Source organism: Drosophila mauritiana, chromosome 3L, assembly GCF_004382145.1.
Source record: "Drosophila mauritiana strain mau12 chromosome 3L, ASM438214v1, whole genome shotgun sequence".
Lineage (NCBI taxonomy): Eukaryota > Metazoa > Arthropoda > Insecta > Diptera > Drosophilidae > Drosophila > Drosophila mauritiana.
The window spans coordinates 24,709,147-24,722,623 of record NC_046669.1 but is presented as its reverse complement, the minus strand read 5'-3'; the positions used below and the strand labels follow the sequence as shown (position 1 = coordinate 24,722,623).

General features: G+C 39.1%; 1 protein-coding gene across 1 annotated transcript in view; it reads right to left on the bottom strand.

Annotated features, from left to right (window-relative positions):
* The window catches only part of LOC117139400, a 61,412-nt gene extending 48,432 nt beyond the window's left edge, over nt 1-12,980 (bottom strand). Inside the window, exon 1 of the mRNA XM_033301667.1 lies at nt 12,917-12,980. Coding sequence (XP_033157558.1) covers nt 12,917-12,927 — 11 coding nt within the window. The 5' untranslated portion in view covers nt 12,928-12,980. The remainder of the gene's footprint in view (nt 1-12,916) is intronic.
* Between the last annotated feature and the right edge of the window lie 497 nt (nt 12,981-13,477).

Sequence of the window (13,477 nt, the reverse complement as noted above, 5' to 3'; positions counted from 1 at the left end):
CTTAAGGATGGGGAAGTAACATATCTACACCCACAACTTCCCAACCACAACCACACACACTATTGTAAACAATCACTCACACACATTAATGTCAAAGATCGAGAGCCCTTCGATTATGCTTAGCTGTCATTTACGCACAGCAAAGTGCAAAAGTCCGAAGTCCAAAGTCTAGACTCTGGGGCGAACCAACGTCCACGTCCCCTAAACATTCGATCACTTGACGAGCCAACTGAAATAACAAAAACTTCCGCCCACACAATCGTCTCAGGATTCTCAAATTACTTCTATTTTTCGGGAGCTCCTCTCTTAACGGGAGAATAGACACCTCTCTTTTCGGGAGAATAGACGTTGATAACTTTATTCTCATAAACTTCGCTCTTAAGCTATCCCAATCTGCCTATATAAACCCAAACAGGTCCCCATTCAGTAGTTCAGTTCTGAGTATGTTATCAATCGCGATAACACTGCTAAGCCCACTTTAACTTCGAAGTCCATTATCCAACCTAGTGATAATCCAAAGGCTCTAGTTCTTCCTCTATTGGAATTAAAAAAAAAAACGTTTAATAATACATAAAAAACCCTACTGTGTTCTTTTTTTTTAACTCTCGGTCTGAATTCGTAAATATAGTAACATATTTGGGTGGTCCAAGCCGAACACTTTAATTATTTCAAACAACTATACCATAATGTATCCCAGCTGCGCAGCATCCGTTTCTGATAAAGACTTCTTTGGCAGCGGCACTTAGCCGTTCTTGTTAATATCCCAAAGCCTGACCTAAGCAGATTTGACTGATCTCTTTGAATCTTCTCTTAATCTTAAGAATCCAATAGCGAGGCTCTCCCGAAATACAAATATTGTTCAAATACTGAGGCTTCTCCTCAATCCAATTTATATTTGATTTTTAGTCTTAAGCTGAGATCAAAAGAATAAAGACGTGAAAACTATTTCTCCGATATTCTTTTCTTTCTTAGCGTTGTCCATAGTCAACTTACGGGACATTAGTTCGACTCAAAAATTTCAAAACTAATTTTTCTAAACAATGATGATGATAGCACAGGCGGCAACACTGCAGGAAACTATCGATAATCAAGTCGTGAAGTTGCATAAGAGAAGTCGAAAAGAACGCACAAAAGACAAGAGTTGTGAAAAAGCGAATAAATCGGTCGGTTTTTTCAGAAACGATTAGTCAAGTCGAAAAGTCGTTGAAAGTAGAAGTAGTGTTGCGTGAAGTTCAGCTTGTCAATTATTACACACTTGTCAATTCTCTTAAACTTAACTTTGTTATAATAAATAAATATTACATATATATTACATTTGGGGGCTCAACCTCCGAATTAAGGTGTAACTGTGTAAATAATTCGCCTTAGTTTAAAATTGCAACAGAAACTAAAAAATTTATGTGTATGTTTGGCTTCGAAGAAAAGTAACGGTCAAATGCCAAGTGCTTTAAGTTCAGAAGCATCTGCAAGAAGAAAAGGTACGAAAGAAGCAGAAGAAAGTAACGGTGAAACACCAAAAACGTCGGGACAAATAAACCCACGAAGACAATAAAAAAATAATTATAATTACAAAAAAAAAAAAAAAGACAACCACAAGGGAAAGAAGAAGAAGCAGTGATGGAAAATTAGGTACAGTTACAACAAATAATTCAACTGCTGAGTTTGAAAATTCAAGCTGATGAAGTGGCACACAATACTCCAAAAGTCTCAATGGAGGGCTTCGTTAAAGTTGTGGCAGATTTTGACGGCGAGTCGGTGCCTGTCGAGAATTGGATTGCGAATTTCGAGTTGAATGCTGCTGCGTATGGGCTAAACGAGAGGCAAAAATATACGCAAGCGCGATCAAAAATGACAAAGACAACACAGTTGTTCTTGGAATCGGAGCTGGTAGGCTCGTATGAAGAATTGAAAACAGCGCTTTTAACTGAGTTCAAACGAAAATTGGGAAGTGCAGAAGTAAACGAGAAACTGGCAAATAAGAAAAAATGGCAAACTGAGAGTTTCCATGAATACGTCCTGCAGATGAAGAAAATTGCCGCGCTGGGCCAAGTTGAAACCAACTCTGCAATACGTTATGTTGTGAATGGCCTGAGCTTCAAAGCCGAATACAAATTTATAATGCATACCTGTAATACATATGATGAACTTAAAGAGCGGTATTAAAATTTGGAATTAGTAGATGAAAGCAAGACAAAAAAGCTGTTTTACAACAGTAGTCAGCAACAGCATTATAACAACAGTAAAAAGACGGCTCGTTGCTTCAATTGTGGATCGTCTGAACAGATGAAGAATGATTGGAATGCTGGAACGAAGTGCTTTAAGTGTGGTGCTGTGGTTCATATATCAACAAGTTGCCCGCAGTTAATGAAATTGGAGCAATTGGTAAGGGATTCCAACCGGCTGCAAAACATTATACTAAATGGTATTGAAGTTGCGTGCCTGGTTGACACGGGTGCTGATGTTACGGTTGTGAAGCACTCTGTGTACATGAGGCTAAAAGATGTTGGGCTAAGTCCATGTCGTTCTTTGTTGCGTGGACTGGGCAAGGCGAGCACGGTGCCGCTGGGATATTTCACTGAAGCTGTTTAAATAGACGATATGGAGACTGTTCAAAACTTCATCGTGGTAGCGGATTAAAAAAAGGGAAGATGATGCTCTCCTTGGATACGATTTTCTATCAAAGATTCAATTTACACTGCAGTGTGGTCCAGAATTCGATTTTTTTGGCATAAAGTCGATAAATTCAGCTACAGACTTTAAACTTTGTACATTTTGTTGTTAAATCACAAATAGTTTGCACAAATTTGGAGTCTGTGCGACCACGCCCTCTCTTGCCTCCCATATTAACTACTGGTATGACTCAGGGGTCAACGAAATTTCATTTTTTTTTTTTAAATAAAAGTGTGTATATTGTTGTTTTAAAAATAATCGCCCTCTTCTTCTTCTAGTTCTACATTATAAATTTCCGAATCTGAACTCGAATCAGAATCAGAATGTGAATCCAATATTTTTTCTCATGGATAAGGTTTAAAATTAGACTGTATTTCCAAAGGACTTATTACTGCCTTCGGAAGTGTTTTTTCCCATTTTTTCTCTCTCTTTCTTTTAAACAAATTGTTGATAATAGTGGGTCCGAGGAATCAATAGCTCTGATGAGCTGATCCGACTATTTTTCCTTGCATGTGATAGTCGGTCCTTTGCAAAGTTTATTCCGGGCTTCACTCGCTTTTTCGCCTAGGCATCCAAGTGGAACCAACGCCAAATTATTGATTTGAAATCCGTGGGCCAGTACTTTATGGATCGTTGGTGACATAGGATACCATGGAAACGTTTGCATATTGAATTGAAAAGTTATATCGCAAATAGAACGAAATTTGTCGGAATTTATAAAATAGTTGGACGATATTGATATTAAAATAATGTAAGCTTTTTCAAAAGATTTTCGTTTATGCTGGTTATCGACGAGAATTTGGTACTTGCGAAAGCTCTTTTTGCCATATTACCATCATTGCTATTGCCGCTGCCATTCGGCATGCTTACTGAAAGGCCCATTTCTCTGCACATTTCCTCCTAGATTTTTTTTTCGAATATTCATTTGAACCTTGTCCTTTCCTTTTATATGCCACTTTTTTATCTCAGCTCTGTATGAAACGTTTAAAACAAATTCAAAACAACGGATTCAAGCATGTATGTTTGGAAATAAATCGGTCTAGTTGTCTGTTACACTCGGGCAGTTTTCTTTTAATAAATAATTCAAAATTTACTATTTTTTTTTTGTCAACCTCTTCTGTCTTTTTCTATTCCAGATTATTGTTGTTGATTGCGGAATAAACGTAATCTGAAACATAACTTATTTGCCTATTGTTACGCCTCCAAATGTCCAGGAGGTCGCTATGTCTAAACTCGAACTTGCATATATAAAATCAAATTTTTAAGAAAACGAGCAAAAATGGGCAAAAGATATTACTTTACCGTCAAAGACAATAGTTAAAGGTACAAACTGACGTTTTTAACTTTTGTCAGAAATTGTCAGAAAATTATTAATATTATTTTATAAAAATTGAACGTTACACAACACAAAAACAGTACAACTACACATATATTACCTACATACGTTAAAAACATCATACCTTGGCATTTATTTTCCATATTTTACTATAATTTATGGATTCGTATTAACGATCGTACCACGTCAAAAAGTAAGCAAATAATTTGGCGGGAATTGCATTCTCTCAATCAGCTGTTTAACACTTCACCTTTAAAAGCTTATAAAACGATTTGGTGAAGCTTCCGGTCAATTTTGTTTTTGGGTTTTATTTATATGATCAATTTTCTATTAGAAAATAATTGCTAAAGGACGATATATTGACATAAAAATTTAGACTTTATGCCAAAAAAAACGAATTCCGGACCATAGTGCACTGTCCAAAGAAATACACAGTGCAATGTGGTTCCGTCAGAGTCCAAAAATAAAAAAAATCCATCTAAATATATTTACGCATAAAGTAACCAAATTGTCTCCAATTTCTGCATTCCAAACGCAAACTTCAAAGGCATCATACTTTCAGTGAGGACATTCGATTTAAATAATTTAAAATGGATTTTAAAGTAGAAGTTATTGACTTTGTATACAAAAATTATTAATTAACTAATCAGTTAACTAAGTTATGTAAAATTATTATCTTCAAATGGCCTTTTTAGCGTCTTTTTTTGTGCGTATTTTCATGTTTACTTAAACTTTTAGTTGTGTTACTCAAACATGCAGAGCTAGACTTCTTGTATATTAAATTAAGCATAGTTTTAAGATAATAAAAGTGTTGAGTTCAGCTGCGGAAACTTGCGGATGTGCTTGTAATATTGAATCTACTAAACGCCCATTTGTTATTTTTGGGTTACCATAAGTTTGCCCAGTGAAGTCCGTTTGTGTCTTTGTTTTTGTGTTTCGCGTTTGTGTCGTTATGTCTTTTTAAATTTATTTTTGCCTATGGAAGACGATTCAGAGCTCTGTGTGTTTTCACACATATATATTTTTGATTTATGGTGCACAAAGAAGGTACCCACGGAGAAAAATTACAAGAAGTCATCAATATTGTGAAATGTAATATTGAAAATAGCGGACACATGCCTATAGTAACTGAATTAACTAAATGTGTGCAAAAAAATTTGTAAACAAATTGTTTATTTTTGGACTCGCTACAATCGGAAAAAAGCTTCCTTCCTTAAGTACCAATGTGAATGGCTGAATCAAAAGAAATCAATTTTATTAAAATGCAACCATAATATATCTGAGAAAATTATGGAAAGTGATCATCGTGGCCGTCCAAAAGTAGATTTCTCGATGTCATCATCAAGATCAAAGCGACGCCGTTAAGCTGAACTGGCCAAAATAGATGAGATCGCTGTATCTGCTTTACTCAATGAATTTCAAAAAAAAAAATATTATTGCCAGCAGGTCCGATTAAAATAATTTCACTATTAATTGAGGCAAGCTTGTCTAAAAACCAATATCTTTTGATAAGAAACTTTGTAAACGCCAAAATAGGCTTTGATTTATTTCCAAGTTATCAAAGTGTACTACATTCAAAGAAAATGAGATACCCTGAAAATATTTTCGTTGATGAATCTCACGCTGAGGTGGAGTTACAGAGTTTATTAAATAACACAGCGTCAAGTATATTGGAGCTTCAAGCTGAGGTAGTCGAAACACTCACTGATGATTATGTTAAAAATCTTTTATTAATTGGAAAGTGGGGATTTGATGAAAGTACCGGTCATAGCGAATATAATCAAAAGTTTTCCAATAATGATTTACAGGATAAAAGTTTATTTGTCACATCTTACGTACCCCAATTAATTTCAAAAGATAACCAACAAATAATTTGGAAAAACAACAGATCAATTTAAAAAAGGGACAACAAAACTTTCAATCGAAGAGGAAAAATATTTTAAGGAAAAAATAAACCTTCTAAACCCAAAAGAAGTATATATAAATGATAAAAAGATAAATGTTGATCATAGCTTACAACCATGGTGGATGGGAAAATATGCAACGCCTTAAGTGAATCTTCGTCCATGAAATGTTACTTATGTGGAGCAAGTCCCACAGAAATGAATAACTTGGCAAAATGTATGAGTAAAGACGTAAAAACTGAATATTTTGAATTTGGTTTATCTCCACTTCATCCAAAAATTCGATTTTTCGAGTATTTTTTACATTGTTCCTATAAGTCCGAAATAAAAATATGGCAGGTTAGCGGTTCTAATGAAAAGAAAGCAAAAAATACAGAAAAAATTTCGCGAAAAAATGGGAATCATAGTAGATAAGCCTATAAATGGTGGTAAAGGCTCTTCCAACGACGGAAATGTGGCAAGAAAATTTTTTTCTAATCCAAAATTGGCTTCAAAAATTACAGGAATAAATGAAAATCGTTGCGCCACAATACTACAAGCTATTGCATCGGGGTATAACATTAATATTAACAAATTTAATACATATGCCCTCGATACAGCCAAGGAGTTGATCAATGAGTATAAATGGTACTATTTGCCAGCTACAGTCCATAAGGTGCTAATTCATGGATCTGCAGTAATACAGCATGCGTTATTGTCAATTGGAGAACTTTCGGAGGAGAACTTTCGGAGGAATCTAACAATAAAGAATTAAAAAAATGTAGACTTAATCACAGCCGGAAGGTGTCACGCATTACAACAAATGCAGACATTATGAATTCACTTCTAATAAGGTCCGACTCATTTATAAGCGGACACAGAAAGCTTGGAAAAAGGATAAGTCAGCGTTATTTGAGTCTGTATATGCCTTACTAGAGGAGGGGTAATAATTATTATCATATTGTTCATTATCATTCATTTAAATTAATAAAAATTGCAACAATTTAACATTTCCTCACTTTGTTTATATTTGTTTCTGGTTATAGTGGAGTTTGGGGTTTCCCTGGGGGAGGTATATTGCGCCAAATCATAAACATGTTCTTACCACATTTTAAAAATATTTATTTGATTTAAAAAATGCTGCATACTTATACGGGGGGAAGTATATTTTGTTTGCCGAAAAAATGGATTTGGAGGGCCCCAATCTCAAAATCTTTTCGCATGTTTTCATAAGCTCTATTCGATGCCTGAAACAAAATCTTAATACTGGAAGTATTTATGGCCGCCGCTCCATACAACCATACGGTACCACTGTGCGTTGGGGAGTTACTTTACTCCCCAATTGCACGCCTTGTAGCTCAGTAATTATATCAATGATAGGCAAGGTTTTATTTAGAGCAATGATTTATTCCCGAAGCATAAGCTTTTGGATCTTGCTCAGAACTGAAGTACACAAATATTTTAAAGCATAAGTCTACCCTAGCTACAATGCAACACGCCGACTCAGCATTCAATGCACCGCAATGCGGCAATGTTTTCAGAGCGGAGCGCTGAACTCATTTTGGATGCGTCAACATTGTTGCTAGGGAATTGTTTATGTAAAATCACTTAGTTGCTGAATCAAATACATCAAGTGCTCTTTTCAGTTAATAACTTATATTCTTGATCAGAATCAATAGATGAGTCGATCTGGCAATGAGCATCTGTCCGTATGAACGTCGATATTTTAGGATCTATAGAAGCTATATTCAGCGTACAGATTCTAGAGACATAGACGCAGCGCAAGTTTGTTAACCCATGCCGCCACGCCCACTCTAACAAACCGCTCAAAACTGCCACGTTCACACTTTTGAAAAATAAGTTGATATTTTTAAATATTTTTATTAGGCTTGTAAATTTCTATCGGTTTGTCCAAAAACTTTTTACCACGTTCACTCCCTAAAGCCGCCAAACCGGTCACGGACAGACTTATGATCAATTTTTAAATTTTTTCTCATTTTATTTATCTGTCGATATCCCAGAAAAATGATGAAATTTCGCGATCGCACTCACAATAGCTTAGTAGCGGGTATCTGATAGTCGGGAAAACCGACTATAGCATTCTCAACCTCCACTTGGAGACCAAGCCATGATTAACTTATTGTGCTTCAATCAAACTGCATCAGTCAGAAAATTTCAATTTCACAATGCTGTGTATAACTTCAGCATAAAGCTTTTATCCAAAAAAAAAACTGAAAGTTCAAAAGGCCCGAATCAAAAGCTTCTGGCCGAGGTCGATTGGATCAGGATTAAGAATTAGAAGATAAGTCTGAATCAGTTTGAATAAGGACGAGATCATGAACAGCTTCAATCCAAAGATAAGCTAGTAACAAATGTCTAGAAAAAGTCTATCACCGAATAAATATTGAAAACTAAAAAATAAAAACTATTTTTTTAAATAATTAAATAGTAACAATTTTAATTTCCATGTCTGTAGGGTTATTCGTCGTAGGGCGAATACACGCCCTCACTTTTGCAAAATTGTCAATATTTTTGTGAAGTAAATTTTGTGTTCATTTTAGCATATTGTACTTTACTTTTTTACGAAGTTAATTTTGTGTTCACCTTAGCATATCGTCGCGATCGAACACGCAACGAGTGCAGACGTGCCTGCGGGCCGCGTGTTATCTGTGTTGTTCATATTGAGCCCGCATTTTAGCAATTTAACACAGCAGCAGCCACGTGCAGTGGTTGGTACACCGACCAACTGTACCCAAAAAGCTTTCAAACCTTCCAGCCCCGAGACGAACGTACCTATAGAGTAGTCATCAAAGGTCTTCACTACTCAACGGACCCAGAGGAAATGCGGGATGGGCTAAACCGTCACGGACACAAGGTCAGAGACCTCTACAACCCCACCCAAAGAAGTACCAAAAAGCCTCTTAACATATTTTTCGCCAATCTCGAGCCGGCCAAGAACAACAAGGAGGCCTATAAAGTTACGCGACTCTGCAGATCAGTGGTGACAATCGAGCCACCGATAAAGTTTAATGACGTGCCTCATTGCTATCGCTGTCAGGGATTTGGACATACACAACGGTACTGCCACCTAGAACACAGGTGCGTCAAGTGCGGAGACGGCCACCCAACTGTTGAGTGTAAAAATAATAATAAGCCGGCCCATTGCTTGCACTGCGAAGGACCACATGCAGCCTCATATAAAGGTTGCCCCGCATATAAGAAGGTCAAAAGCATGCTCGCTTCAAAGCTGGCTTCAGCTCCACGCGCCCAGTACACCGTGAGCAGCAGCAAGGTTTCTCCTAACGTTAGATTTGCCAACGCAGCCAAGCAGGCAACTGATGAGACTCATGCCATCCCTCAAACACATGCCAATATTGACAACCTGATGGAAACAATAATGGGCAGAATGGAAGCCATGTTTGAAAAAATGATGGAGAAGGCGATGAGTCAAACGAATCAGATGATGGAGAAGGTAATGAGTCAAATGAATCAGATGATGGCAACCGTCTGCAAGCCCCTATGCAAACAGCACTAGACATCACCATCTGGAACGCAAACGGCCTGATCAACAACAGGTCCGAGGTCGAGCTTTATTGCAAGACCAACCAACGTCCTACTTCACCTTAAAGGGGTATGACCTCGTGTCAGCCATCCACCCAAATGGTTCAGAACGCGGCGGCGCCGCCATCCTTATTCGCAGCAGCATCAAATTCGACACCCAACCACCCATTCAAGAGGATTGGGTGCAATGCGCCCGAATATCGGTAAGCACCACCCACGGAGACATTACCTAAGCCGCTGCCTACTGCCCACCCAGATTTAGAGCCACGGACGATTGCTTTTTTCGCTTTTGGACAGCCTCGGCCCCAAATTCGTCATAGGAGGAGACTTTAACACCAAGCACACTTGGTGGGGTTCCAGAGTATGCAATCCAAAAGGACGCGCGCTGTGCAGGCAGGTTATCTCCCGCAACCTCAATTGCCACGGAACTGGAACGCCAACATACTGGCCCACTGACCCTGCAAAAACTCCAGACATCTTGGACTTTGCGATCTCTGGCGGCCTGGACCCGGCAAGAATCCAGACCAGAGAGGTGGAAGACCTTCTCTCGGACCATAGTGCCATTGCCGTTTCGGTCTACGCCTCAGCCATGTTGAGATCCGCGGGTAAAAAGTTAATCTTCAAAACGTTCGACATCAGCAAATACCACCACTGGCTGAACAACACGACAGTCACTAACCCACCATTAGATACCCCTGAACTTATCGATGCGGCCGTTGCGAACCTCACCTCGCAAATTCAGGAGGCTGCAGCTCACGCTGCTCCAAGATTTTTAACCACCCGAGGGACAGCAGTAGAGATTCCACTTTTGGAATCCGCGGGTTAATGAGCTTAAGTCAGAGAAAAGGCGTCTCCGACGGGTTTGGTTCCTCTCCAGGAACCCTAGAGACAAAACAGCTCTCAACAGAGCCACCAAGGAGCTGAAGGAAACTCTGGTTAGGCTGAGGAAGGAGGCCCTCGACAGCTTTGTTGGTAATCTCGCGCCGGGTGATCCCCACCACAACCTGTGGAATGTTACCAAGCGCATCAAGAGGCCACTGAAGAGGATCCCGCCCATCAGAAGACAAGACAACTCATGGTGCAGAACCGAGACCGAAAGAGCCAACGCATTCGCCGAGCACTTGAAGGAAGTCTTCACACCAGCCAATGGATGTTCCCCAAATGAAGCAGCCGAAATAGCCAGGCTCCTGACAGAACCTCTCTCTGACTCCGAGTCGATACCCCAAGCCACGGAAGAGGAGATCAGCAATTTAATAGCGGCAATGGGTAACCACAAGGCTCCCGGCGATGATGCCATCAATGCCATTGCTATAAAGCTCCTACCCCCTATTAGCAAGTCACTAATCACGACCATAATAAATAAGTGCTTGCAATTGGGGCACTTCCCTTCATCATGGAAACGCGCCGAAGTAGTTATGATCCTGAAGCCTGGTAAACATGAAGCCAATCTCGCCTCCTACCACCCGATTAGCTTACTGCCAGGACTCTCCAAGATACTCGAAAGAGTATTTTTGTGCAGAGTATTGCCGGTGATTGAGGAGGCTGGTCTGATCCCTGATCACCAGTTTGGCTTTAGGCGCCGCCACGGGACACCAGAGCAAGGCCACCGAGTAAGCAATATATCCTGGACGCCTTTGAGAATAAGAAATACTGCCTAGCAGTAATGCTGGACATTAAGCAAGCCTTTGATCGTGTTTGGCACCCCGGTCTCCTCTTGAAGCTCAAAAACGGCCTGCCCCAGCCATATTTCAAGTTCTTGAAGTCGTTCTTGGAGTTCAGAAGGTTCGCCGTCAGGTGTGGAGAAGCGCGCTCAGGCGTCAAAGAAGCCCGTGCAGGAGTTCCCCAAGGAAGCGTTCTCGGTCCGCTCCTCTACAATGCGTATACGGCCGACCTGCCGGTGATACCGAGCCAGTACATTATGGCAGCCACTTACGCCGATGATACTGCGTTCCTAACAACAGCAGATACCCCAGCAGAGGCCTCCCAGACTATGCAGGAGCAACTAGATCTACTAAACACGTGGCACAAGAGATGGAATATATCGGTAAACAGCGACAAGTCAACCGCCACCACCTTCGCAACTCGGCGCGGCACTTGCCCTCCAGTCAGTCTCAACGGGTCCCCAATCCCAGAGGTAGCCAATCCAAATTATCTTGGCTTTACACTGGACAGGAGACTTACATGGAGACCACACCTGCTAAAGAAGCGGAAACAGGCGGAGAACCGAGTCCGTGAATTCTACTGGCTGATTGGCAGACGATCTAAGCTACCGACTTCCACTTAGCTCCTTATCTACAAAGCGATCATAAGGCCAATCTGGACGTATGGCATTCAACTGTGGGGCACTGCATCGAAATGTAACATCAACATTATCCAGACCTTCGAAAACAAAACGCTCCGCACCGTCACCAACGCTCACCATTTCCACGATAATGCCACTATCCACGAGGTCCTCAGCTTCCCCTGGGTGAAGGATGAGATTAAGAAAAGCAGCAGGCAGTACATGCAGAGGCTTCAAGACCACCCAAACAACCTGGCACAAAACCTGCTGGACTCCAGTCAAACGCACCAGGAGGTTGCACCGATCCCACCCTTTGGACCTCTCTGGGATTAGACACGCACATTAAAATTAAATGATATACATACATGATGATATACATCATACATACAATATCGACAGTTATTTTAAAGTTTCTCAACAAATTATGTAATCCATTAATTCTCTACAGTTAAGTTTAGTCCTCAAATTTAATGATTGTCCGCGAAAGACAGTTTTAAATTAAAAAAAAATTAAAATAAAAATACACCCAAAAAAAAAAAAAAAAAAACTTTTGCAAAATGTTTTGAAATTTTTCATATTATTGGTCTTTTAAAAATAATTTTAAAAATATTTTCTTATTCTTCTTTTTATTGTTTCTCTTGCCAATTTCTATAGATATACCAAAAACACACTGACCTAAAAAATGGCCAAAACAGTCACGCCAACACTTTTGAAGAATTTTTAAATTTTTTCTCATTTCATTCCCCAATATTTAACGATAACCCTGAAACGTGATGAAATTCCGTGTTCTCATTCCGACTAGCGGAGTAACGGCCATCTGAGAGTCCTTGAACTTGACTATACCTTTCTTTCTTCTTTTTTATTTATTCAGTTACAATTTCAACACTTAAATAATTTTTCTTCCTTATTTTAACATAAATATTTATAAATCTTCTTAAATCGTTTTCTATTTTTCGTTTTTGGAAACTAATTGTTTGTCTTGTATTTCTAAGGAAATATATAATTATAATAATATATAATAATTATACCTCATAAGGTATTCACTATTTTTAGATCGGGAGTCCACTTTCTTAGAATCTATTAGACCCATATTGGGGTATGAATATTCTAAAATGTTTTAAACCGATTTACTTATTCGGTTATGCTCAATTTTTATGTTTGTTGTTTTGTACAAAAAATACCTACCAAATTTTCATGTTATTTTGGTTTGCTGTGCGCTTTATGTGTAACGAAATAAATTGATGGAAGACACGGGAACCTGTACTGGCTGGTGCACGCTTTAGAATCTGTCTCGAGCTCGTTGCCGTTTGGGGGTGATGGAAAGATTAATGAATATGTTAGAGGATTGAGTGTGCTTGCGACAAAAGAATATAGGAGCTAGAATACAAAATCGGAGGAAGGAATTAATATATTCGGAAAAAGATAGTTCTAGAAAAAGAGGAAAGGCATTTGTTTCTAGCGAAACATTGGTGTAATTGTGTTCGCGGATTGCCCTACCCTTCCTATGACTACTTTCCTTAAGAGCATGTCTCTGGTCGCCCTAAGCTAACATAATAGCTTCAGTCGCCGGTACAAAACCCCCGTTACTCGTAGAGTAATAGGGTATACTAGATTCATTGAAAAGTATGTAAGAGAATGAAGCGTTTTCGACTATATTATGAATTTATACTCTTGATTAGAATCAATAGCCGAGTAGATTTAGCCATGTCCGTCTGTCCGTATGAACGTAGAGATCTCAGGAACTAT